Consider the following 25,756-nt stretch of genomic DNA (forward strand, 5'->3'; position numbering starts at 1 on the left):
TCTGCAGAGGACGTTCAGGAGGACTGTCTGGCTGCTCCAGGTGAAGTGTTCCGAGACCAGAAGGTCCTCCAGGGAACATCTTTCCACATGTTGGCTTCCGCTGTCAGCAAGTCCACGTCGGTCCTGGATGCTCTGGAGCCTGACAAAGCTCAGAGGGTGGTTGGGCTTTCAGGAGCCGCTTGGCCAGGTGGAAGTCCAAAGGTAACGTTTACATGTGATCTCTCATGTTAAAAGTTGCAGTTCTGCGGTTTTATTAGCAAGATGTCACAATTCTCGTCATCATTGGGGGTATGTCTGAAATGATGCTGATGCTGACTCTCCTGCAGGAGGTGGAGGTGGGTCTGCAGCGCCGAGCTCTGGGGCTGCTGCGTGAAGCCTCCAGGAAGGCTGACGAGGAGCTTCAGTCCTTCAGCCAAGACTTGTTGGACAGCAGCAGCATCACAGAGACATTCATGACTCTGTCTGATTTCTGTGACAAGCTGCTGCGACTGGAGGAGCAGACGCAAACTGGTAAACTAGTTCCCTTTACATAAATACATTGAATGTTTAATGTAGCTGAATATAAACAAGCTTTTTTTTTTTTTTTTTTTTTTCTTGTCTTGTCCAGCATTTAAGCAGCAGACTGATGTTCTGCTGAGCAAATTTATTTTGCCAAGAGGAACTTTTATAGATGTAATGATCCCCTTGTATTTCTTGATTCTTATTTTATTTTTCTATTTGCTTTGGATAATAGTTAACTATTATTAACTATTATTATTAACTAACTATTAAATAGTTAATAGTTAGTTACAGAGTTTATGCTGCTGGATCTGACCGGAAAGGACAGGAAAGGGGCAGAAAGAGAACAGAAAAGAGAACATAAAAAACAAAAAGAGATCAATGCATACACGTATATGCACATACATACCCACCTACATATATATGTATATACACTCGCACATACAGTATATACATACATACATATATATATACACACAAACATACACATACATACATACATATACATACATACATATGTACACACACATACCCACCCACACAAGCCAACTCTAGATTCATGGTCCCTGTGGATAACAGAACCATTGACAATCATGAGGACCAGAAACTAGCAAGTTAAGTCAAAAAGACAGAAAGAGAGCTACCTGCTGTTAGTGAATAAACTTGCTGGATGACTCAGTGACTGTGACACATGCAGAACATTCATGCAGAACATTCAGAGTGGAACGTGTTCAGAGAAGAGTGATCATGCCAATGTGACCCCGCCCGCCTACAGCTAGAGGCAGGCCAGGAGAACCCAGAGACCCGGGTAACCGACAGTCACCCCCAGGCACAGACCCCAACCCCCCCACTCCGGAGCCAGCCATGCATCTGCCCAGGAGGTGGCGAAGGAGGTCCCCAACCAGAGTCCCCCGCAGTCAGGGGGAACAGGCCCCAGCAGGCCCAGGCCGGCAAGGGCCGATCCCGCCGGGCACCGGCCCCCCAGGTCAGACAGAGCGCAGGCCCCAGGGCCCCTAGAGCCCGAGAGCAGCCCCCCACCCCCGCAGGCAGAGGGTACAGCCCACACCGACGGAGGACCAGGATCCCCAGACCGCCACCCAGCGGCAGCCAGGTCGCACCCCAGTGCACCAGCTGCGCTCCCCGGGTACAGGACACCACCCCCCCCACCACCAAACCACACACACATATACATGCATACCCCCCCCCCCCCCCCCCAACACGCACTCCCCTCTCAGCCCCCATCCACACACCCCTCCGCAATCCACACACATCTCCCATCACATACACACCCCCACCCCCCCTCTACTCACTCACCCATACCAAGTCACACAAACCCCAACCCACCCCACCCCCACACACACTCACACCCCGCCACCCCATCCCTCTACTTCTACCCAACCACACATGCCCCACCAAACACCCCTCCACCACCCACAGCCCCCCCACAGACACCCTCACTCCTCCAACACAGGCACACCCCATTACATACAACCCACCCACCAACACACCCCTCCACACACACATCTACCCATCCGCACACATCCCTATCCCCTCACCCCCCTACCCACCTATATCCCCAACCCTAATTCCCCCCCCCCCCCCCCCCCAGCCAACGCACCATCCATCTGTAACCCCATACACCCACTCCCACACATCCTCACCTCACCCCTCCATCATGTCCCATGTGAGATACCTCAGAGGGGGCAGAGGACAGGATGGCCCCGATCAGGGCCCCTATAATTACCGCCCACCATTCCCAGCGTCCCCCCCACCACCCCACAGATGCAGCTGACCCAGCACCCCCCCAGGGCCGGCGACAACCCTCCTACAGCCAGGCCAGCCCAGACTCAGGTCTAATGGACGGCACTCTTCCCCCCCCCAGTAAAGCCCCGAGAATAGGGCATGGGGGGGGCATGAGGACAAAGAAGAAGAGGGGCGGCAGAAGGGGGGCATGAGGACAAAGAAGAGGAGGGGCGGCAGAAGGGGGGCATGAGGACAGAGAAGAGGAGGGGCGGCAGAAGGGGGGCATGAGGACAGAGAAGAGGAGGGGCGGCAGAAGGGGGGCATGAGGACAGAGAAGAGGAGGGGCGGCAGAAGGGGGGCATGAGGACAGAGAAGAGGAGGGGCGGCAGAAGGGGGGCATGAGGACAGAGAAGAGGAGGGGCGGCAGAAGGGGGGCATGAGGACAGAGAAGAAGAGGGGCGGCAGAAGGGGGGCATGAGGACAGAGAAGAGGAGGGGCGGCAGAAGGGGGGCATGAGGACAGAGAAGAAGAGGGGCGGCAGAAGGGGGGCATGAGGACAGAGAAGAGGAGGGGCGGCAGAAGGGGGGCATGAGGACAGAGAAGAGGAGGGGCGGCAGAAGGGGGGCATGAGGACAGAGAAGAGGAGGGGCGGCAGAAGGGGGGCATGAGGACAGAGAAGAGGAGGGGCGGCAGAAGGGGGGCATGAGGACAGAGAAGAGGAGGGGCGGCAGAAGGGGGGCATGAGGACAGAGAAGAAGAGGGGCGGCAGAAGGGGGGCATGAGGACAGAGAAGAGGAGGGGCGGCAGAAGGGGAATCCCAGACCGATTGTCCACCGCCCCCTCTTCCACACACACACTTCCCGACACATACAGGTCCACCCAGCCACACATTCAGCCCACCCTCAAAACCATCCTCCTGAATATAAACGAGCTTTACTTATTAAGTATATTGAGTAGCCATCTTCCGCTAATAACTAGTTTTAGTAACTATTTACATCACCTAGTTTCAATGACCCCCCTGATGACCAGGAACATTGTTAGAAAGGTTCCCTTGCTTGGAGGTGGGTCATCGGGTCACCCGTCTGGAGCGAGGCCTGGGGGTGGGTCCAAAGGTGGGTCTCTGGTGGCCGGGCCTTTAACCATGCAGCTTGGTTGGGCAAAGCCTGAAAGGATGACACAGTTCCCCCCCTCTGGTGGTGTCACGACCTTCGGGGGGGGCCATAAGGGTCGGGTGCAATGTGAGCTGGGTGGCAGCAAGGGGCGGGGACCCTGGTGGTCCGATCCCCGGCTGCAGAAGCTGGCTCTGGGGACGTGGAACGTCACCTCTCTGGTGGGGAAGGAGCCTGAGCTTGTGCGTTGAGCGGTTCCGACTAGATATAGTTGGACTCACCTCGACGCATGGCTTGGGCTCTGGAACCAGAACCCTCGAGAGGGGCTGGACCTCCTCCTGGAGTTGCTCATGGTGAGAGGCGCCGAGCAGGTGTGGGCATTCTCATCAGCCCCCAGCTTGGTGCCTGCACGTTGGGGTTTACCCCGGTGGATGAAAGGGTAGTTTCCCTCCGCCTCCGGGTGGGGGGACGGGTCCTGACTGTTGTCTGTGCTTATGCACCGAACAGCAGTTCAGAGTACCCACCCTTTCTGGAGTCCTTGGAGGGAGTGCTGGAGGGTGCTCCTTCTGGGGACTCCATTGTTCTGCTGGGGGACTTCAATGCTCACGTGCAACTCGGGACATAGTGGGTCGGTGGAAGGAATACTTCGAAGACCTCATCAATCCTACCAACACGTCTTCCGATGAGGAACCAGAGCTGGTGGACTCAGGGGTGGACTCTCCTATCTCTGGGGCTGAAGTCGCTGAGGTGGTCAAAAAGCTCCTTGGCAGCAAGGCCCCGGGGGTGGATGAGATCCGCCCGGAGTTCCTTAAGGCTCTGGATGCTGTGGGGCTGTCCTGGCTGACACGCCTCTGCAGCATCGCGTGGACATCGGGGGCAGTACCGCTGGACTGGCAGACTGGGGTGGTGGTCCCCCTTTTTAAGAAGGGGGACCGGAGGGTGTGTTCCAATTACAGGGGAATCACACTCCTCAGCCTCCCTGGTAAGGTCTATTCAGGGGTCCTGGAGAGGAGGGTTCGCCGGATAGTCGAATCCCGGATTGAGGAGGAGCAGTGTGGTTTTCGTCCTGGTCGCGGAACAGTGGACCAGCTCTATACCCTCTTTGGGGTCCTGGAGGGGGCATGGGAGTTTGCCCAACCAGTCTACATGTGCTTTGTGGACCTGGAGAAGACACACCCCCGCTCCCCTCCAGAGCAGGCAAATGTGGCTGTGAAGAGGGAACTCTGGGCTTCCCTCTGAGGCTGCTGCCGGCGCGACCCAACCCCAGATAAGCAGCAGAAAGTAGATGAATGGTTTTTTTTCCAGTGACTATCTGAAGTAACTAGTTTCAGTAACTATTTACCGAGTTCTTTGAGTACTTACAGTCATTAGTTTACAAGTTTTTTTGTGGTGTTTGAGTTCTCTTTGTGATTGGCTACAGACAGTAAACCTCCAGAGCTCCAAATGCTGCTGGTTCATGTGGTGGAAAACATGCTGAAAGCGCTGAAGATGAACTCGGAGGAGGCTCGCCTCAAGTTCCCTCGTCTGCTTCAGATCATTGAGTTATATCCGTCTGAGACGCTGGACCTCATGACCAAAGAGGTGAGATCCCTGAATGCTGGTCATCACCAGGTCATTTAGACCAGTTCCGATCCAGATCATTTAGACCAGTTCCGATCCAGATCATTTAGACCAGTTCTAACCCAGATCATTTAGACCACTTCCGATCCAGATCATTTAGACCAGTTCCGATCCAGATCATTTAGACCAGTTCTAACCCAGATCATTTAGACCAGTTCTAACCCAGATCATTTAGACCACTTCCGATCCAGATCATTTAGACCACTTCCGATCCAGATCATTTAGACCAGTTCCGATCCAGATCATTTAGACCGGTTCCGATCCAGATCGGCGTAGACCAGTTCCGACCCAGATCATTTAGACCAGTTCCGATCCAGATCATTTAGACCAGTTCCGATCCAGATCATTTAGACCAGTTCCGATCCAGATCATTTAGACCAGTTCCGATCCAGATCGGCGTAGACCAGTTCCGACCCAGATCATTTAGACCAGTTCCGACCCAGATCATTTAGACCAGTTCTAATCCAGATCATTTAGACCAGTTCCGATCCAGATCATTTAGACCAGTTCCGATCCAGATCGGCGTAGACCAGTTCCGATCCAGATCATTTAGACCAGTTCCGACCCAGATCATTTAGACCAGTTCTAATCCAGATCATTTAGACCAGTTCCGATCCAGATCATTTAGACCAGTTCCGACCCAGATCATTTAGACCACTTCCGATCCAGATCATTTAGACCAGTTCCGATCCAGATCATTTAAACCAGTTCCGACCCAGATCATTTAGACCAGTTCTAACCCAGATCATTTAGACCAGTTCCGATCCAGATCATTTAGACCAGTTCTAACCCAGATCATTTAGACCAGTTCTAACCCAGATCATTTAGACCACTTCCGATCCAGATCATTTAGACCAGTTCCGATCCAGATCATTTAGACCAGTTCCGATCCAGATCATTTAGACCAGTTCCGATCCAGATCGGCGTAGACCAGTTCCGACCCAGATCATTTAGACCACTTCCGATCCAGATCATTTAGACCAGTTCCGATCCAGATCATTTAGACCAGTTCCGACCCAGATCATTTAGACCAGTTCCGATCCAGATCATTTAGACCAGTTCTAACCCAGATCATTTAGACCACTTCCGATCCAGATCATTTAGACCAGTTCCGATCCAGATTATTTAGACCAGTTCCGATCCAGATCGGCGTAGACCAGTTCCGACCCAGATCATTTAGACCAGTTCCGATCCAGATCATTTAGACCAGTTCCGATCCAGATCATTTAGACCAGTTCCGATCCAGATCATTTAGACCAGTTCAGATCCAGATCATTTAGACCAGTTCCGATCCAGATCATTTAGACCAGTTCCGATCCAGATCATTTAGACCAGTTCCGATCCAGATCATTTAGACCAGTTCCGATCCAGATCATTTAGACCAGTTCCGATCCAGATCATTTAAACCAGTTCCGATCCAGATCATTTAGACCAGTTCCGATCCAGATCATTTAGACCAGTTCCGATCCAGATCATTTAGACCAGTTCTAACCCAGATCATTTAGACCAGTTCCGATCCAGATCATTTAGACCAGTTCCGATCCAGATCATTTAGACCAGTTCCGATCCAGATCATTTAGACCAGTTCCGATCCAGATCATTTAGACCAGTTCCGATCCAGATCATTTAGACCAGTTCCGATCCAGATCATTTAGACCAGTTCCGATCCAGATCATTTAGACCAGTTCCGATCCAGATCATTTAGACCAGTTCCGATCCAGATCATTTAGACCAGTTCCGATCCAGATCGGCGTAGACCAGTTCCGACCCAGATCATTTAGACCAGTTCCGATCCAGATCATTTAGACCAGTTCCGACCCAGATCATTTAGACCAGTTCTAACCCAGATCATTTAGACCAGTTCTAACCCAGATCATTTAGACCAGTTCTAACCCAGATCATTTAGACCACTTCCGATCCAGATCATTTAGACCACTTCCGATCCAGATCATTTAGACCGGTTCCGATCCAGATCGGCGTAGACCAGTTCCGATCCAGATCATTTAGACCAGTTCCGATCCAGATCATTTAGACCACTTCCGATCCAGATCATTTAGACCAGTTCCGATCCAGATCATTTAGACCAGTTCCGATCCAGATCGGCGTAGACCAGTTCCGACCCAGATCATTTAGACCAGTTCTAATCCAGATCATTTAGACCAGTTCCGATCCAGATCATTTAGACCAGTTCCGACCCAGATCATTTAGACCACTTCCGATCCAGATCATTTAGACCAGTTCCGATCCAGATCATTTAAACCAGTTCCGACCCAGATCATTTAGACCAGTTCTAACCCAGATCATTTAGACCAGTTCCGATCCAGATCATTTAGACCAGTTCTAACCCAGATCATTTAGACCAGTTCCGACCCAGATCATTTAGACCAGTTCCGACCCAGATCATTTAGACTAGTTCTAACCCAGATCATTTAGACCAGTTCCGATCCAGATCATTTAGACCAGTTCTAACCCAGATCATTTAGACTAGTTCTAACCCAGATCATTTAGACCAGTTCCGATCCAGATCATTTAGACCAGTTCTAACCCAGATCATTTAGACCACTTCCGATCCAGATCATTTAGACCACTTCCGATCCAGATCATTTAGACCAGTTCCGATCCAGATCATTTAGACCAGTTCCGATCCAGATCGGCGTAGACCAGTTCCGACCCAGATCATTTAGACCACTTCCGATCCAGATCATTTAGACCACTTCCGATCCAGATCATTTAGACCAGTTCCGATCCAGATCGGCGTAGACCAGTTCCGACCCAGATCATTTAGACCAGTTCTAACCCAGATCATTTAAACCAGTTCTAATCCAGATCATTTAGACCAGTTCCGATCCAGATCATTTAGACCAGTTCCGACCCAGATCATTTAGACCACTTCCGATCCAGATCATTTAGACCAGTTCCGATCCAGATCATTTAAACCAGTTCCGACCCAGATCATTTAGACCAGTTCCGATCCAGATCATTTAGACCAGTTCTAACCCAGATCATTTAGACCAGTTCCGATCCAGATCATTTAGACCAGTTCTAACCCAGATCATTTAGACCAGTTCTAACCCAGATCATTTAGACCACTTCCGATCCAGATCATTTAGACCAGTTCCAACCCAGATCATTTAGACCAGTTCCGATCCAGATCATTTAGACCAGTTCTAACCCAGATCATTTAGACCACTTCCGATCCAGATCATTTAGACCACTTCCGATCCAGATCATTTAGACCAGTTCCGATCCAGATCATTTAGACCAGTTCCGATCCAGATCGGCGTAGACCAGTTCCGACCCAGATCATTTAGACCACTTCCGATCCAGATCATTTAGACCACTTCCGATCCAGATCATTTAGACCAGTTCCGATCCAGATCGGCGTAGACCAGTTCCGACCCAGATCATTTAGACCAGTTCTAACCCAGATCATTTAAACCAGTTCTAATCCAGATCATTTAGACCAGTTCCGATCCAGATCATTTAGACCAGTTCCGACCCAGATCATTTAGACCACTTCCGATCCAGATCATTTAGACCAGTTCCAATCCAGATCATTTAAACCAGTTCCGACCCAGATCATTTAGACCAGTTCCGATCCAGATCATTTAGACCAGTTCTAACCCAGATCATTTAGACCAGTTCCGATCCAGATCATTTAGACCAGTTCTAACCCAGATCATTTAGACCAGTTCCGACCCAGATCATTTAGACCACTTCCGATCCAGATCATTTAGACCAGTTCCGATCCAGATCATTTAGACCACTTCCGATCCAGATCATTTAGACCAGTTCCGATCCAGATCGGCGTAGACCAGTTCCGACCCAGATCATTTAGACCAGTTCCGATCCAGATCATTTAGACCAGTTCCGATCCAGATCATTTAGACCAGTTCCGACCCAGATCATTTAGACCAGTTCCGATCCAGATCATTTAGACCAGTTCCGACCCAGATCATTTAGACCAGTTCTAACCCAGATCATTTAGACCAGTTCTAACCCAGATCATTTAGACCACTTCCGATCCAGATCATTTAGACCACTTCCGATCCAGATCATTTAGACCACTTCCGATCCAGATCATTTAGACCAGTTCCGATCCAGATCATTTAGACCAGTTCCGATCCAGATCATTTAGACCAGTTCCGATCCAGATCAGCGTAGACCAGTTCCGACCCAGATCATTTAGACCAGTTCCGATCCAGATCATTTAGACCAGTTCCTATCCAGATCATTTAAACCAGTTCCAACCCAGATCATTTAGACTAGTTCCGATCCAGATCATTTAGACCAGTTCCGATCCAGATCATTTCGACCAGTTCCGATCCAGATCATTTAGACCAGTTCCGATCCAGATCATTTAGACCAGTTCCGATCCAGATCATTTAGACCAGTTCCGATCCAGATCATTTAGACCAGTTCTAACCCAGATCATTTAGACCACTTCCGATCCAGATCATTTAAACCAGTTCCAACACAGATCATTTAGACCAGTTCCGATCCAGATCATTTAGACCAGTTCCGATCCAGATCATTTAGACCAGTTCCGATCCAGATCATTTAGACCAGTTCCGATCCAGATCATTTAGACCACTTCCGATCCAGATCATTTAGACCACTTCCGATCCAGATCATTTAGACCAGTTCCGATCCAGATCATTTAGACCAGTTCCGATCCAGATCATTTAGACCAGTTCCGATCCAGATCATTTAAACCAGTTCCGATCCAGATCATTTAGACCAGTTCCGATCCAGATCGGCGTAGACCAGTTCCGACCCAGATCATTTAGACCAGTTCCGATCCAGATCATTTAGACCAGTTCCGACCCAGATCATTTAGACCAGTTCTAACCCAGATCATTTATACCAGTTCCGATCCAGATCATTTAGACCAGTTCCGATCCAGATCATTTAGACCAGTTCCGATCCAGATCATTTAGACCAGTTCTAACCCAGATCATTTAGACCACTTCCGATCCAGATCATTTAGACCACTTCCGATCCAGATCATTTAGACCAGTTCTAACCCAGATCATTTAGACCACTTCCGATCCAGATCATTTAAACCAGTTCCAACACAGATCATTTAGACCAGTTCCGATCCAGATCATTTAGACCAGTTCCGATCCAGATCATTTAGACCAGGTCCGATCCAGATCATTTAGACCAGTTCCGATCCAGATCATTTAGACCAGTTCCGATCCAGATCATTTAGACCACTTCCGATCCAGATCATTTAGACCACTTCCGATCCAGATCATTTAGACCACTTCCGATCCAGATCATTTAGACCAGTTCCGATCCAGATCATTTAAACCAGTTCCGATCCAGATCATTTAGACCAGTTCCGATCCAGATCATTTAGACCAGTTCCGATCCAGATCATTTAGACCAGTTCCGATCCAGATCATTTAAACCAGTTCCAACACAGATCATTTAGACCAGTTCCGATCCAGATCATTTAGACCAGTTCCGATCCAGATCATTTAGACCAGTTCCGATCCAGATCATTTAGACCAGTTCCGATCCAGATCATTTAGACCAGTTCCGATCCAGATCATTTAGACCAGTTCCGATCCAGATCATTTAGACCAGTTCGGATCCAGATCATTTAGACCAGTTCCGATCCAGATCGGCGTAGACCAGTTCCAATCCAGATCATTTAGACCAGTTCCGATCCAGATCATTTAGACCAGTTCCGATCCAGATCATTTAGACCAGTTCCGATCCAGATCATTTAGACCACTTCCGATCCAGATCATTTAGACCAGTTCCGATCCAGATCATTTAGACCAGTTCCGATCCAGATCATTTAGACCAGTTCCGATCCAGATCATTTAGACCAGTTCCGATCCAGATCGGCGTAGACCAGTTCGGATCCAGATCATTTAGACCAGTTCGGATCCAGATCATTTAGACCAGTTCCGATCCAGATCATTTAGACCAGTTCCTATCCAGATCATTTAGACCAGTTCCGATCCAGATCATTTAGACCAGTTCCGATCCAGATCATTTAGACCAGTTCCGATCCAGATCATTTAGACCAGTTCCGATCCAGATCATTTAGACCAGTTCCGATCCAGATCGGCGTAGACCAGTTCGGATCCAGATCATTTAGACCAGTTCCTATCCAGATCGGCGTAGACCAGTTCCGATCCAGATCATTTAGACCAGTTCCGATCCAGATCATTTAGACCAGTTCCGATCCAGATCATTTAGACCAGTTCCGATCCAGATCATTTAGACCACTTCCGATCCAGATCATTTAGACCAGTTCCGATCCAGATCGGCGTAGACCAGTTCCGACCCAGATCATTTAGACCAGTTCCGACCCAGATCATTTAGACCAGTTCCGATCCAGATCATTTAGACCAGTTCCGATCCAGATCATTTAGACCAGTTCCGATCCAGATCATTTAGACCAGTTCCGATCCAGATCATTTAGACCAGTTCGGATCCAGATCATTTAGACCAGTTCCGATCCAGATCGGCGTAGACCAGTTCCAATCCAGATCATTTAGACCAGTTCCGATCCAGATCATTTAGACCAGTTCCGATCCAGATCATTTAGACCAGTTCCGATCCAGATCATTTAGACCACTTCCGATCCAGATCATTTAGACCAGTTCCGATCCAGATCATTTAGACCAGTTCCGATCCAGATCATTTAGACCAGTTCCGATCCAGATCATTTAGACCAGTTCCGATCCAGATCGGCGTAGACCAGTTCGGATCCAGATCATTTAGACCAGTTCGGATCCAGATCATTTAGACCAGTTCCGATCCAGATCATTTAGACCAGTTCCTATCCAGATCATTTAGACCAGTTCCGATCCAGATCATTTAGACCAGTTCCGATCCAGATCATTTAGACCAGTTCCGATCCAGATCATTTAGACCAGTTCCGATCCAGATCATTTAGACCAGTTCCGATCCAGATCGGCGTAGACCAGTTCGGATCCAGATCATTTAGACCAGTTCCTATCCAGATCGGCGTAGACCAGTTCCGATCCAGATCATTTAGACCAGTTCCGATCCAGATCATTTAGACCAGTTCCGATCCAGATCATTTAGACCAGTTCCGATCCAGATCATTTAGACCACTTCCGATCCAGATCATTTAGACCAGTTCCGATCCAGATCGGCGTAGACCAGTTCCGACCCAGATCATTTAGACCAGTTCCGACCCAGATCATTTAGACCAGTTCCGATCCAGATCATTTAGACCAGTTCCGATCCAGATCATTTAGACCAGTTCCGATCCAGATCATTTAGACCAGTTCCGATCCAGATCATTTAGACCAGTTCCGATCCAGATCGGCGTAGACCAGTTCCGATCCAGATCGGCGTAGACCAGTTCCGACCCAGATCATTTAGACCAGTTCCGATCCAGATCATTTAGACCAGTTCCGATCCAGATCATTTAGACCAGTTCCGATCCAGATCATTTAGACCAGTTCTAACCCAGATCATTTAGACCACTTCCGATCCAGATCATTTAGACCAGTTCCGATCCAGATCATTTAGACCAGTTCCGATCCAGATCATTTAGACCAGTTCCGATCCAGATCATTTAGACCAGTTCCGATCCAGATCATTTAGACCAGTTCCGATCCAGATCATTTAGACCAGTTCCGATCCAGATCATTTAGACCAGTTCCGATCCAGATCATTTAGACCAGTTCCGATCCAGATCATTTAGACCAGTTCCGATCCAGATCATTTAAACCAGTTCCGATCCAGATCATTTAGACCAGTTCCGATCCAGATCATTTAGACCAGTTCCGATCCAGATCATTTAGACCAGTTCCGATCCAGATCATTTAGACCAGTTCCGATCCAGATCATTTAGACCAGTTCCGATCCAGATCATTTAGACCAGTTCCGATCCAGATCATTTAGACCAGTTCCGATCCAGATCATTTAGACCAGTTCCGATCCAGATCATTTAGACCAGTTCCTATCCAGATCATTTAGACCAGTTCCTATCCAGATCATTTAGACCAGTTCCTATCCAGATCATTTAGACCAGTTCCGATCCAGATCATTTAGACCAGTTCCGATCCAGATCATTTAGACCAGTTCCGATCCAGATCATTTAGACCAGTTCCGATCCAGATCATTTAGACCAGTTCCGATCCAGATCGGCGTAGACCAGTTCCGATCCAGATCGGCGTAGACCAGTTCCGATCCAGATCATTTAGACCAGTTCCGATCCAGATCATTTAGACCAGTTCCGATCCAGATCATTTAGACCAGTTCCGATCCAGATCGGCGTAGACCAGTTCCGACCCAGATCATTTAGACCAGTTCCGACCCAGATCATTTAGACCAGTTCCGACCCAGATCATTTAGACCAGTTCCGATCCAGATCATTTAGACCACTTCCGATCCAGATCATTTAGACCACTTCCGATCCAGATCATTTAGACCAGTTCCGATCCGGATCATTTAGACCAGTTCCGTTCCAGATCATTTAGACCAGTTCGGATCCAGATCATTTAAACCAGTTCCGATCCAGATCATTTAGACCAGTTCCGATCCAGATCATTTAGACCAGTTCCGACCCAGATCATTTAGACCAGTTCCGATCCAGATCATTTAGACCAGTTCCGATCCAGATCATTTAGACCAGTTCCGATCCAGATCATTTAGACCAGTTCCGATCCAGATCATTTAGACCAGTTCCGATCCAGATCATTTAGACCAGTTCCGATCCAGATCATTTAGACCAGTTCCGATCCAGATCATTTAGACCAGTTCCGATCCAGATCATTTAGACCAGTTCCGATCCAGATCATTTAAACCAGTTCCGATCCAGATCATTTAGACCAGTTCCGATCCAGATCATTTAGACCAGTTCTAACCCAGATCATTTAGACCAGTTCTAACCCAGATCATTTAGACCAGTTCCGATCCAGATCATTTAGACCAGTTCCGATCCAGATCATTTAGACCAGTTCCGATCCAGATCATTTAGACCAGTTCCGATCCAGATCATTTAGACCAGTTCCGATCCAGATCATTTAGACCAGTTCCGATCCAGATCATTTAGACCAGTTCCTATCCAGATCATTTAGACCAGTTCCTATCCAGATCATTTAGACCAGTTCCTATCCAGATCATTTAGACCAGTTCCGATCCAGATCGGCGTAGACCAGTTCTAACCCAGATCATTTAGACCACTTCCGATCCAGATCATTTAAACCAGTTCCAACCCAGATCATTTAGACCAGTTCCTATCCAGATCATTTAGACCAGTTCCTATCCAGATCATTTAGACCAGTTCCGATCCAGATCATTTAGACCAGTTCCGATCCAGATCATTTAGACCAGTTCCGATCCAGATCATTTAGACCAGTTCCGATCCAGATCATTTAGACCAGTTCCGATCCAGATCATTTAGACCAGTTCCGATCCAGATCGGCGTAGACCAGTTCCGATCCAGATCGGCGTAGACCAGTTCCGATCCAGATCATTTAGACCAGTTCCGATCCAGATCATTTAGACCAGTTCCGATCCAGATCGGCGTAGACCAGTTCCGACCGAGATCATTTAGACCAGTTCCGACCCAGATCATTTAGACCAGTTCCGATCCAGATCATTTAGACCAGTTCCGATCCAGATCATTTAGACCAGTTCCGATCCAGATCATTTAGACCACTTCCGATCCAGATCATTTAGACCAGTTCCGATCCAGATCATTTAGACCAGTTCCGATCCAGATCATTTAGACCAGTTCCGATCCAGATCATTTAGACCAGTTCCGATCCAGATCATTTAGACCAGTTCCGATCCAGATCATTTAGACCAGTTCCGATCCAGATCATTTAGACCAGTTCCGATCCAGATCATTTAAACCAGTTCCGATCCAGATCATTTAAACCAGTTCCGATCCAGATCATTTAGACCACTTCCGATCCAGATCATTTAGACCAGTTCCGATCCAGATCATTTAGACCAGTTCCGATCCAGATCGGCGTAGACCAGTTCCGATCCAGATCGGCGTAGACCAGTTCCGATCCAGATCATTTAGACCAGTTCCGATCCAGATCGGCGTAGGCCAGTTCCGATCCAGATCATTTAGACCAGTTCCGATCCAGATCATTTAGACCAGTTCCGATCCAGATCGGCGTAGACCAGTTCCGATCCAGATCATTTAGACCAGTTCCGATCCAGATCATTTAGACCAGTTCCGATCCAGATCATTTAGACCAGTTCCGATCCAGATCATTTAGACCAGTTCTAACCCAGATCATTTAGACCACTTCCGATCCAGATCATTTAGACCAGTTCTAACCCAGATCATTTAGACCACTTCCGATCCAGATCATTTAGACCAGTTCCGACCCAGATCATTTAGACCAGTTCCGACCCAGATCATTTAGACCAGTTCCGATCCAGATCATTTAGACCAGTTCCGATCCAGATCGTTTAGACCAGTTCCGACCCAGATCGTTTAGACCAGTTCCGATCCAGATCATTTAGACCAGTTCCAACCCAGATCATTTAGACCAGTTCTAACCCAGATCATTTAGACCAGTTCTGACCCAGATCATTTAGACCACTTCCGATCCAGATCATTTAGACCAGTTCCGATCCAGATCATTTAGACCAGTTCCGATCCAGATCATTTAGACCAGTTCCAACCCAGATCATTTAGACTAGTTCCGATCCAGATCATTTAGACCACTTCCGATCCAGATCATTTAGACCAGTTCCGATCCAGATCATTTAGACCAGTTCCGATCCAGATCATTTAGACCAGTTCCGATCCAGATCATTTAGACCAGTTCCGATCCAGATCATTTAGACCAGTTCCGATCCAGATCATTTAGACCACTTCCGATCCAGATCATTTAGACCAGTTCCGATCCAGATCATTTAGACCAGTTCCGATCCAGATCATTTAGACCAGTTCTAACCCAGATCATTTAGACCACTTCCGATCCAGATCATTTAAACCAGTTCCGACCCAGATCATTTAGACCAGTTCCGATCCAGATCATTTAGACCAGTTCCGATCCAGATCATTTAGACCAGTTCCGATCCAGATCATTTAGACCAGTTCCGATCCAGATCATTTAGACCAGTTCCGATCCAGATCATTTAGACCAGTTCTAACCCAGATCATTTAGACCAGTTCCAACCCAGATCATTTAGACCAGTTCCGATCCAGATCATTTAGACCAGTTCCGATCCAGATCATTTAGACCAGTTCCGATCCAGATCATTTAGACCAGTTCCGATCCAGATCATTTAGACCAGTTCTAACCCAGATCATTTAGACAAGTTCTAACCCAGATCATTTAGACCACTTCCGATCCAGATCATTTAAACCAGTTCCAACCCAGATCATTTAGACCAGTTCCGATCCAGATCATTTAGACCAGTTCCGATCCAGATCATTTAGACCAGTTCCGATCCAGATCATTTAGACCAGTTCCGATCCAGATCATTTAGACCAGTTCCGATCCAGATCATTTAGACCAGTTCCGATCCAGATCATTTAGACCAGTTCCGATCCAGATCATTTAGACCAGTTCCGATCCAGATCATTTAGACCAGTTCCGACCCAGATCATTTAGACCAGTTCCGACCCAGATCATTTAGACCAGTTCCGACCCAGATCATTTAGACCAGTTCCGACCCAGATCATTTAGACCAGTTCCGACCCAGATCATTTAGACCAGTTCCGACCCAGATCATTTAGACCAGTTCCGATCCAGATCATTTAGACCAGTTCCGATCCAGATCGGCGTAGACCAGTTCCGATCCAGATCATTTAGACCAGTTCCGATCCAGATCATTTAGACCAGTTCCGATCCAGATCGGCGTAGACCAGTTCCGATCCAGATCATTTAGACCAGTTCCGATCCAGATCATTTAGACCAGTTCCGATCCAGATCATTTAGACCACTTCCGATCCAGATCATTTAGACCACTTCCGATCCAGATCATTTAGACCAGTTCCGATCCGGATCATTTAGACCAGTTCCGTTCCAGATCATTTAGACCAGTTCCGATCCAGATCATTTAAACCAGTTCCGATCCAGATCATTTAGACCAGTTCCGATCCAGATCATTTAGACCAGTTCCGATCCAGATCATTTAAACCAGTTCCAACACAGATCATTTAGACCAGTTCCGATCCAGATCATTTAGACCAGTTCCGATCCAGATCATTTAGACCAGTTCCGATCCAGATCATTTAGACCAGTTCCGATCCAGATCATTTAGACCAGTTCCGATCCAGATCATTTAGACCAGTTCGGATCCAGATCATTTAGACCAGTTCCGATCCAGATCGGCGTAGACCAGTTCCGATCCAGATCATTTAGACCAGTTCCGATCCAGATCATTTAGACCAGTTCCGATCCAGATCATTTAGACCAGTTCCGATCCAGATCATTTAGACCAGTTCCGATCCAGATCATTTAGACCAGTTCCGATCCAGATCATTTAGACCAGTTCCGATCCAGATCATTTAGACCAGTTCCGATCCAGATCATTTAGACCAGTTCCGATCCAGATCGGCGTAGACCAGTTCGGATCCAGATCATTTAGACCAGTTCCGATCCAGATCATTTAGACCAGTTCCGATCCAGATCATTTAGACCAGTTCCTATCCAGATCATTTAGACCACTTCCGATCCAGATCATTTAGACCACTTCCGATCCAGATCATTTAGACCAGTTCCGATCCAGATCATTTAGACCAGTTCCGATCCAGATCATTTAGACCAGTTCCGATCCAGATCGGCGTAGACCAGTTCGGATCCAGATCATTTAGACCAGTTCCGATCCAGATCGGCGTAGACCAGTTCCGATCCAGATCATTTAGACCAGTTCCGATCCAGATCATTTAGACCAGTTCCGATCCAGATCATTTAGACCAGTTCCGATCCAGATCATTTAGACCAGTTCCGATCCAGATCATTTAGACCACTTCCGATCCAGATCATTTAGACCAGTTCCGATCCAGATCGGCGTAGACCACTTCCGACCCAGATCATTTAGACCAGTTCCGACCCAGATCATTTAGACCAGTTCCGATCCAGATCATTTAGACCAGTTCCGATCCAGATCATTTAGACCAGTTCCGATCCAGATCATTTAGACCAGTTCCGATCCAGATCATTTAGACCAGTTCCGATCCAGATCATTTAGACCAGTTCCGATCCAGATCGGCGTAGACCAGTTCCGATCCAGATCGGCGTAGACCAGTTCCGACCCAGATCATTTAGACCAGTTCCGACCCAGATCATTTAGACCAGTTCCGATCCAGATCATTTAAACCAGTTCCAACACAGATCATTTAGACCAGTTCCGATCCAGATCATTTAGACCAGTTCCGATCCAGATCATTTAGACCAGTTCCGATCCAGATCATTTAGACCAGTTCTAACCCAGATCATTTAGACCAGTTCTAACCCAGATCATTTAGACCAGTTCCGATCCAGATCATTTAGACCAGTTCCGATCCAGATCATTTAGACCAGTTCCGATCCAGATCATTTAGACCAGTTCCGATCCAGATCATTTAGACCAGTTCCGATCCAGATCATTTAGACCAGTTCCGATCCAGATCATTTAGACCAGTTCCGACCCAGATCATTTAGACCAGTTCCGACCCAGATCATTTAGACCAGTTCCGACCCAGATCATTTAGACCAGTTCCGACCCAGATCATTTAGACCAGTTCCGACCCAGATCATTTAGACCAGTTCCGATCCAGATCATTTAGACCAGTTCCGATCCAGATCGGCGTAGACCAGTTCCGATCCAGATCATTTAGACCAGTTCCGATCCAGATCATTTAGACCAGTTCCGATCCAGATCGGCGTAGACCAGTTCCGATCCAGATCATTTAGACCAGTTCCGATCCAGATCATTTAGACCAGTTCCGATCCAGATCATTTAGACCACTTCCGATCCAGATCATTTAGACCACTTCCGATCCAGATCATTTAGACCAGTTCCGATCCGGATCATTTAGACCAGTTCCGATCCAGATCATTTAGACCAGTTCCGATCCAGATCATTTAGACCAGTTCCGATCCAGATCATTTAGACCAGTTCCGATCCAGATCATTTAGACCAGTTCTAACCCAGATCATTTAGACCAGTTCCGATCCAGATCATTTAGACCAGTTCCGATCCAGATCATTTAGACCAGTTCCGATCCAGATCATTTAGACCAGTTCCGATCCAGATCATTTAGACCAGTTCCGATCCAGATCATTTAGACCAGTTCCTATCCAGATCATTTAGACCAGTTCCTATCCAGATCATTTAGACCAGTTCCTATCCAGATCATTTAGACCAGTTCCGATCCAGATCATTTAGACCAGTTCCGATCCAGATCATTTAAACCAGTTCCAACACAGATCATTTAGACCAGTTCCGATCCAGATCATTTAGACCAGTTCCGATCCAGATCATTTAGACCAGTTCCGATCCAGATCATTTAGACCAGTTCCGATCCAGATCGGCGTAGACCAGTTCCGATCCAGATCATTTAGACCAGTTCCGATCCAGATCATTTAGACCAGTTCCGATCCAGATCGGCGTAGACCAGTTCCGACCCAGATCATTTAGACCAGTTCCGACCCAGATCATTTAGACCAGTTCCGATCCAGATCATTTAGACCAGTTCCGATCCAGATCATTTAGACCAGTTCCGATCCAGATCATTTAGACCACTTCCGATCCAGATCATTTAGACCAGTTCCGATCCGGATCATTTAGACCAGTTCCGATCCAGATCATTTAGACCAGTTCCGATCCAGATCATTTAGACCAGTTCCGATCCAGATCATTTAGACCAGTTCCGATCCAGATCGGCGTAGACCAGTTCCGACCCAGATCATTTAGACCAGTTCCGATCCAGATCATTTAGACCAGTTCCGATCCAGATCATTTAGACCAGTTCCGACCCAGATCGTTTAGACCAGTTCCGATCCAGATCATTTAGACCAGTTCCGATCCAGATCATTTAGACCAGTTCCGATCCAGATCATTTAGACCAGTTCTAACCCAGATCATTTAGACCAGTTCTGACCCAGATCATTTAGACCACTTCCGATCCAGATCATTTAGACCAGTTCCGATCCAGATCATTTAGACCACTTCCAATCCAGATCATTTAGACCAGTTCCGATCCAGATCGGCGTAGACCAGTTCCGACCCAGATCATTTAGACCAGTTCCGATCCAGATCATTTAGACCAGTTCCGATCCAGATCATTTAAACCAGTTCCAACCCAGATCATTTAGACTAGTTCCGATCCAGATCATTTAGACCAGTTCCGATCCAGATCATTTAGACCAGTTCCGATCCAGATCATTTAGACCAGTTCCGATCCAGATCATTTAGACCAGTTCCGATCCAGATCATTTAGACCAGTTCCGATCCAGATCATTTAGACCAGTTCCGATCCAGATCATTTAGACCAGTTCTAACCCAGATCATTTAGACCACTTCCGATCCAGATCATTTAAACCAGTTCCGACCCAGATCATTTAGACCAGTTCCGATCCAGATCATTTAGACCAGTTCCGATCCAGATCATTTAGACCAGTTCCGATCCAGATCATTTAGACCAGTTCCGATCCAGATCGGCGTAGACCAGTTCCGATCCAGATCATTTAGACCAGTTCCGATCCAGATCATTTAGACCAGTTCTAACCCAGATCATTTAGACCAGTTCCAACCCAGATCATTTAGACCAGTTCCGATCCAGATCATTTAGACCAGTTCCGATCCAGATCATTTAGACCACTTCCGATCCAGATCATTTAGACCAGTTCCGATCCAGATCATTTAGACCAGTTCCGATCCAGATCGGCGTAGACCAGTTCCAATCCAGATCATTTAGACCAGTTCCGATCCAGATCATTTAGACCAGTTCCGATCCAGATCATTTAGACCACTTCCGATCCAGATCATTTAGACCACTTCCGATCCAGATCCTTTAGACCAGTTCCGATCCAGATCGGCTTAGACCAGTTCCGATCCAGATCGGCGTAGACCAGTTCCGATCCAGATCATTTAGACCAGTTCCGATCCAGATCATTTAGACCAGTTCCGATCCAGATCATTTAGACCAGTTCCGATCCAGATCATTTAGACCAGTTCCGATCCAGATCATTTAGACCAGTTCCTATCCAGATCATTTAGACCAGTTCCGATCCAGATCATTTAGACCAGTTCCGATCCAGATCATTTAGACTAGTTCCAACCCAGATCATTTAGACCAGTTCCGATCCAGATCATTTAGACCAGTTCCGATCCAGATCATTTAGACCAGTTCCGATCCAGATCATTTAGACCAGTTCCGATCCAGATCATTTAGACCACTTCCGATCCAGATCATTTAGACCAGTTCCGATCCAGATCATTTAGACCAGTTCCGATCCAGATCATTTAGACCAGTTCCGATCCAGATCATTTAGACCAGTTCCGATCCAGATCATTTAGACCAGTTCCGATCCAGATCATTTAGACCAGTTCCGATCCAGATCATTTAGACCAGTTCCGATCCAGATCATTTAAACCAGTTCCGATCCAGATCATTTAAACCAGTTCCGATCCAGATCATTTAGACCACTTCCGATCCAGATCATTTAGACCACTTCCGATCCAGATCATTTAGACCAGTTCCGATCCAGATCGGCGTAGACCAGTTCCGATCCAGATCGGCGTAGACCAGTTCCGATCCAGATCGGCGTAGACCAGTTCCGATCCAGATCATTTAGACCAGTTCCGATCCAGATCCTTTAGACCAGTTCCGATCCAGATCGGCTTAGACCAGTTCCGATCCAGATCATTTAGACCAGTTCTAACCCAGATCATTTAGACCACTTCCGATCCAGATCATTTAGACCACTTCCGATCCAGATCCTTTAGACCAGTTCCGATCCAGATCGGCTTAGGCCAGTTCCGATCCAGATCATTTAGACCAGTTCCGATCCAGATCGGCGTAGACCAGTTCCGATCCAGATCATTTAGACCAGTTCCGATCCAGATCATTTAGACCAGTTCCGATCCAGATCGGCGTAGACCAGTTCCGATCCAGATCATTTAGACCAGTTCCGATCCAGATCATTTAGACCAGTTCCGATCCAGATCATTTAGACCAGTTCCGATCCAGATCATTTAGACCAGTTCCGATCCAGATCATTTAGACCAGTTCCGATCCAGATCATTTAGACCAGTTCCGATCCAGATCATTTAGACCAGTTCTAACCCAGATCATTTAGACCACTTCCGATCCAGATCATTTAGACCAGTTCCGACCCAGATCATTTAGACCAGTTCCGACCCAGATCATTTAGACCAGTTCCGATCCAGATCATTTAGACCAGTTCCGATCCAGATCATTTAGACCAGTTCCGACCCAGATCGTTTAGACCAGTTCCGATCCAGATCATTTAGACCAGTTCCGATCCAGATCATTTAGACCAGTTCCAACCCAGATCATTTAGACCAGTTCTAACCCAGATCATTTAGACCAGTTCTAACCCAGATCATTTAGACCAGTTCTGACCCAGATCATTTAGACCAGTTCCGATCCAGATCATTTAGACCACTTCCAATCCAGATCATTTAGACCACTTCCAATCCAGATCATTTAGACCAGTTCCGATCCAGATCGGCGTAGACCAGTTCCGACCCAGATCGGCGTAGACCAGTTCCGACCCAGATCATTTAGACCAGTTCCGATCCAGATCATTTAGACCAGTTCCGATCCAGATCATTTAAACCAGTTCCGACCCAGATCATTTAGACTAGTTCCGATCCAGATCATTTAGACCAGTTCCGATCCAGATCATTTAGACCAGTTCCGATCCAGATCATTTAGACCAGTTCCGATCCAGATCATTTAGACCAGTTCCGATCCAGATCATTTAGACCAGTTCCGATCCAGATCATTTAGACCAGTTCCGATCCAGATCATTTAGACCAGTTCCGATCCAGATCATTTAGACCAGTTCTAACCCAGATCATTTAGACCACTTCCGATCCAGATCATTTAAACCAGTTCCGACCCAGATCATTTAGACCAGTTCCGATCCAGATCATTTAGACCAGTTCCGATCCAGATCATTTAGACCAGTTCCGATCCAGATCATTTAGACCAGTTCCGATCCAGATCGGCGTAGACCAGTTCCGATCCAGATCATTTAGACCAGTTCCGATCCAGATCATTTAGACCAGTTCTAACCCAGATCATTTAGACCAGTTCCAACCCAGATCATTTAGACCAGTTCCGATCCAGATCATTTAGACCAGTTCCGATCCAGATCATTTAGACCAGTTCCGATCCAGATCATTTAGACCAGTTCCGATCCAGATCATTTAGACCAGTTCCGATCCAGATCGGCGTAGACCAGTTCCAATCCAGATCATTTAGACCAGTTCCGATCCAGATCATTTAGACCACTTCCGATCCAGATCATTTAGACCACTTCCGATCCAGATCATTTAGACCACTTCCGATCCAGATCCTTTAGACCAGTTCCGATCCAGATCGGCTTAGACCAGTTCCGATCCAGATCGGCGTAGACCAGTTCCGATCCAGATCATTTAGACCAGTTCCGATCCAGATCATTTAGACCAGTTCCGATCCAGATCATTTAGACCAGTTCCGATCCAGATCATTTAGACCAGTTCCGATCCAGATCATTTAGACCAGTTCCGATCCAGATCATTTAGACCAGTTCCTATCCAGATCATTTAGACCAGTTCCGATCCAGATCATTTAGACCAGTTCCGATCCAGATCATTTAGACTAGTTCCAACCCAGATCATTTAGACCAGTTCCAACCCAGATCATTTAGACCAGTTCCGATCCAGATCATTTAGACCAGTTCCGATCCAGATCATTTAGACCAGTTCCGATCCAGATCATTTAGACCAGTTCCGATCCAGATCATTTAGACCAGTTCCGATCCAGATCATTTAGACCAGTTCCGACCCAGATCATTTAGACCAGTTCCGATCCAGATCATTTAGACCAGTTCCGATCCAGATCATTTAAACCAGTTCCGATCCAGATCATTTAAACCAGTTCCGATCCAGATCATTTAGACCAGTTCCGATCCAGATCATTTAGACCAGTTCCGATCCAGATCATTTAGACCAGTTCCGATCCAGATCATTTAGACCAGTTCCGATCCAGATCGGCGTAGGCCAGTTCCGATCCAGATCATTTAGACCAGTTCCGATCCAGATCATTTAGACCAGTTCCGATCCAGATCATTTAGACCAGTTCCGATCCAGATCATTTAGACCACTTCCGATCCAGATCCTTTAGACCAGTTCCGATCCAGATCGGCTTAGACCAGTTCCGATCCAGATCGGCGTAGACCAGTTCCGATCCAGATCATTTAGACCAGTTCCGATCCAGATCATTTAGACCAGTTCCGATCCAGATCATTTAGACCAGTTCCGATCCAGATCATTTAGACCAGTTCCTATCCAGATCATTTAGACCAGTTCCGATCCAGATCATTTAGACCAGTTCCGATCCAGATCATTTAGACTAGTTCCGACCCAGATCATTTAGACCAGTTCCGATCCAGATCATTTAGACCAGTTCCGATCCAGATCATTTAGACCAGTTCCGACCCAGATCATTTAGACCAGTTCCGACCCAGATCATTTAGACCAGTTCCGATCCAGATCATTTAGACCAGTTCCGATCCAGATCATTTAGACCAGTTCCGATCCAGATCATTTAAACCAGTTCCGATCCAGATCATTTAGACCAGTTCCGATCCAGATCATTTAGACCAGTTCCGATCCAGATCATTTAGACCAGTTCCGATCCAGATCATTTAGACCAGTTCCGATCCAGATCATTTAGACCACTTCCGATCCAGATCATTTAAACCAGTTCCAACCCAGATCATTTAGACCAGTTCCGATCCAGATCATTTAGACCAGTTCCGATCCAGATCATTTAGACCAGTTCCTATCCAGATCATTTACACCAGTTCCGATCCAGATCATTTAGACCAGTTCCGATCCAGATCATTTAGACCAGTTCCGATCCAGATCATTTAGACCAGTTCCCATCCAGATCATTTAGACCAGTTCCCATCCAGATCATTTAGACCAGTTCCCATCCAGATCATTTAGACCAGTTCCCATCCAGATCATTTAGACCAGTTCCGATCCAGATCATTTAGACCAGTTCCGATCCAGATCATTTAGACCAGTTCCGACCCAGATCATTTAGACCAGTTCCGACCCAGATCATTTAGACCAGTTCCGATCCAGATCATTTAGACCAGTTCCGATCCAGATCATTTAGACCAGTTCCGATCCAGATCATTTAGACCAGTTCTAACCCAGATCATTTAGACCACTTCCGATCCAGATCATTTAGACCAGTTCCAACCCAGATCATTTAGACCAGTTCCGATCCAGATCATTTAGACCAGTTCCGATCCAGATCATTTAGACCAGTTCCGATCCAGATCATTTAGACCAGTTCCGATCCAGATCATTTAGACCAGTTCCGATCCAGATCATTTAAACCAGTTCCGATCCAGATCATTTAGACCAGTTCCGATCCAGATCATTTAGACCAGTTCCGATCCAGATCATTTAGACCAGTTCCGATCCAGATCATTTAAACCAGTTCCGACCCAGATCATTTAAACCAGTTCCGATCCAGATCATTTAGACCAGTTCCGATCCAGATCATTTAGACCAGTTCCGATCCAGATCATTTAGACCAGTTCCGATCCAGATCATTTAGACCAGTTCCGATC

The 25,756-nt window shown here is 47.0% G+C and overlaps 1 protein-coding gene across 4 annotated transcripts in view; it reads left to right on the forward strand.

Moving 5' to 3' along the window:
* Positions 1–25,756, forward strand: part of prkdc (protein kinase, DNA-activated, catalytic subunit) — a 146,513-nt gene that overhangs the window by 92,427 nt on the left and 28,330 nt on the right. For all 4 annotated transcript variants that reach the window (XM_079259807.1, XM_079259805.1, XM_079259806.1 and 1 more), the window contains 3 exons: positions 8–201; positions 327–510; positions 4,771–4,931. In XM_079259807.1, coding sequence (XP_079115933.1) covers positions 8–201; positions 327–510; positions 4,771–4,931 — 539 coding nt within the window. The remainder of the gene's footprint in view (positions 1–7; positions 202–326; positions 511–4,770; positions 4,932–25,756) is intronic.

The sequence above is a fragment of the Telmatherina bonti genome (assembly GCF_933228915.1).
Source record: "Telmatherina bonti genome assembly, chromosome: 20".
Classification (NCBI taxonomy): domain Eukaryota; kingdom Metazoa; phylum Chordata; class Actinopteri; order Atheriniformes; family Telmatherinidae; genus Telmatherina; species Telmatherina bonti.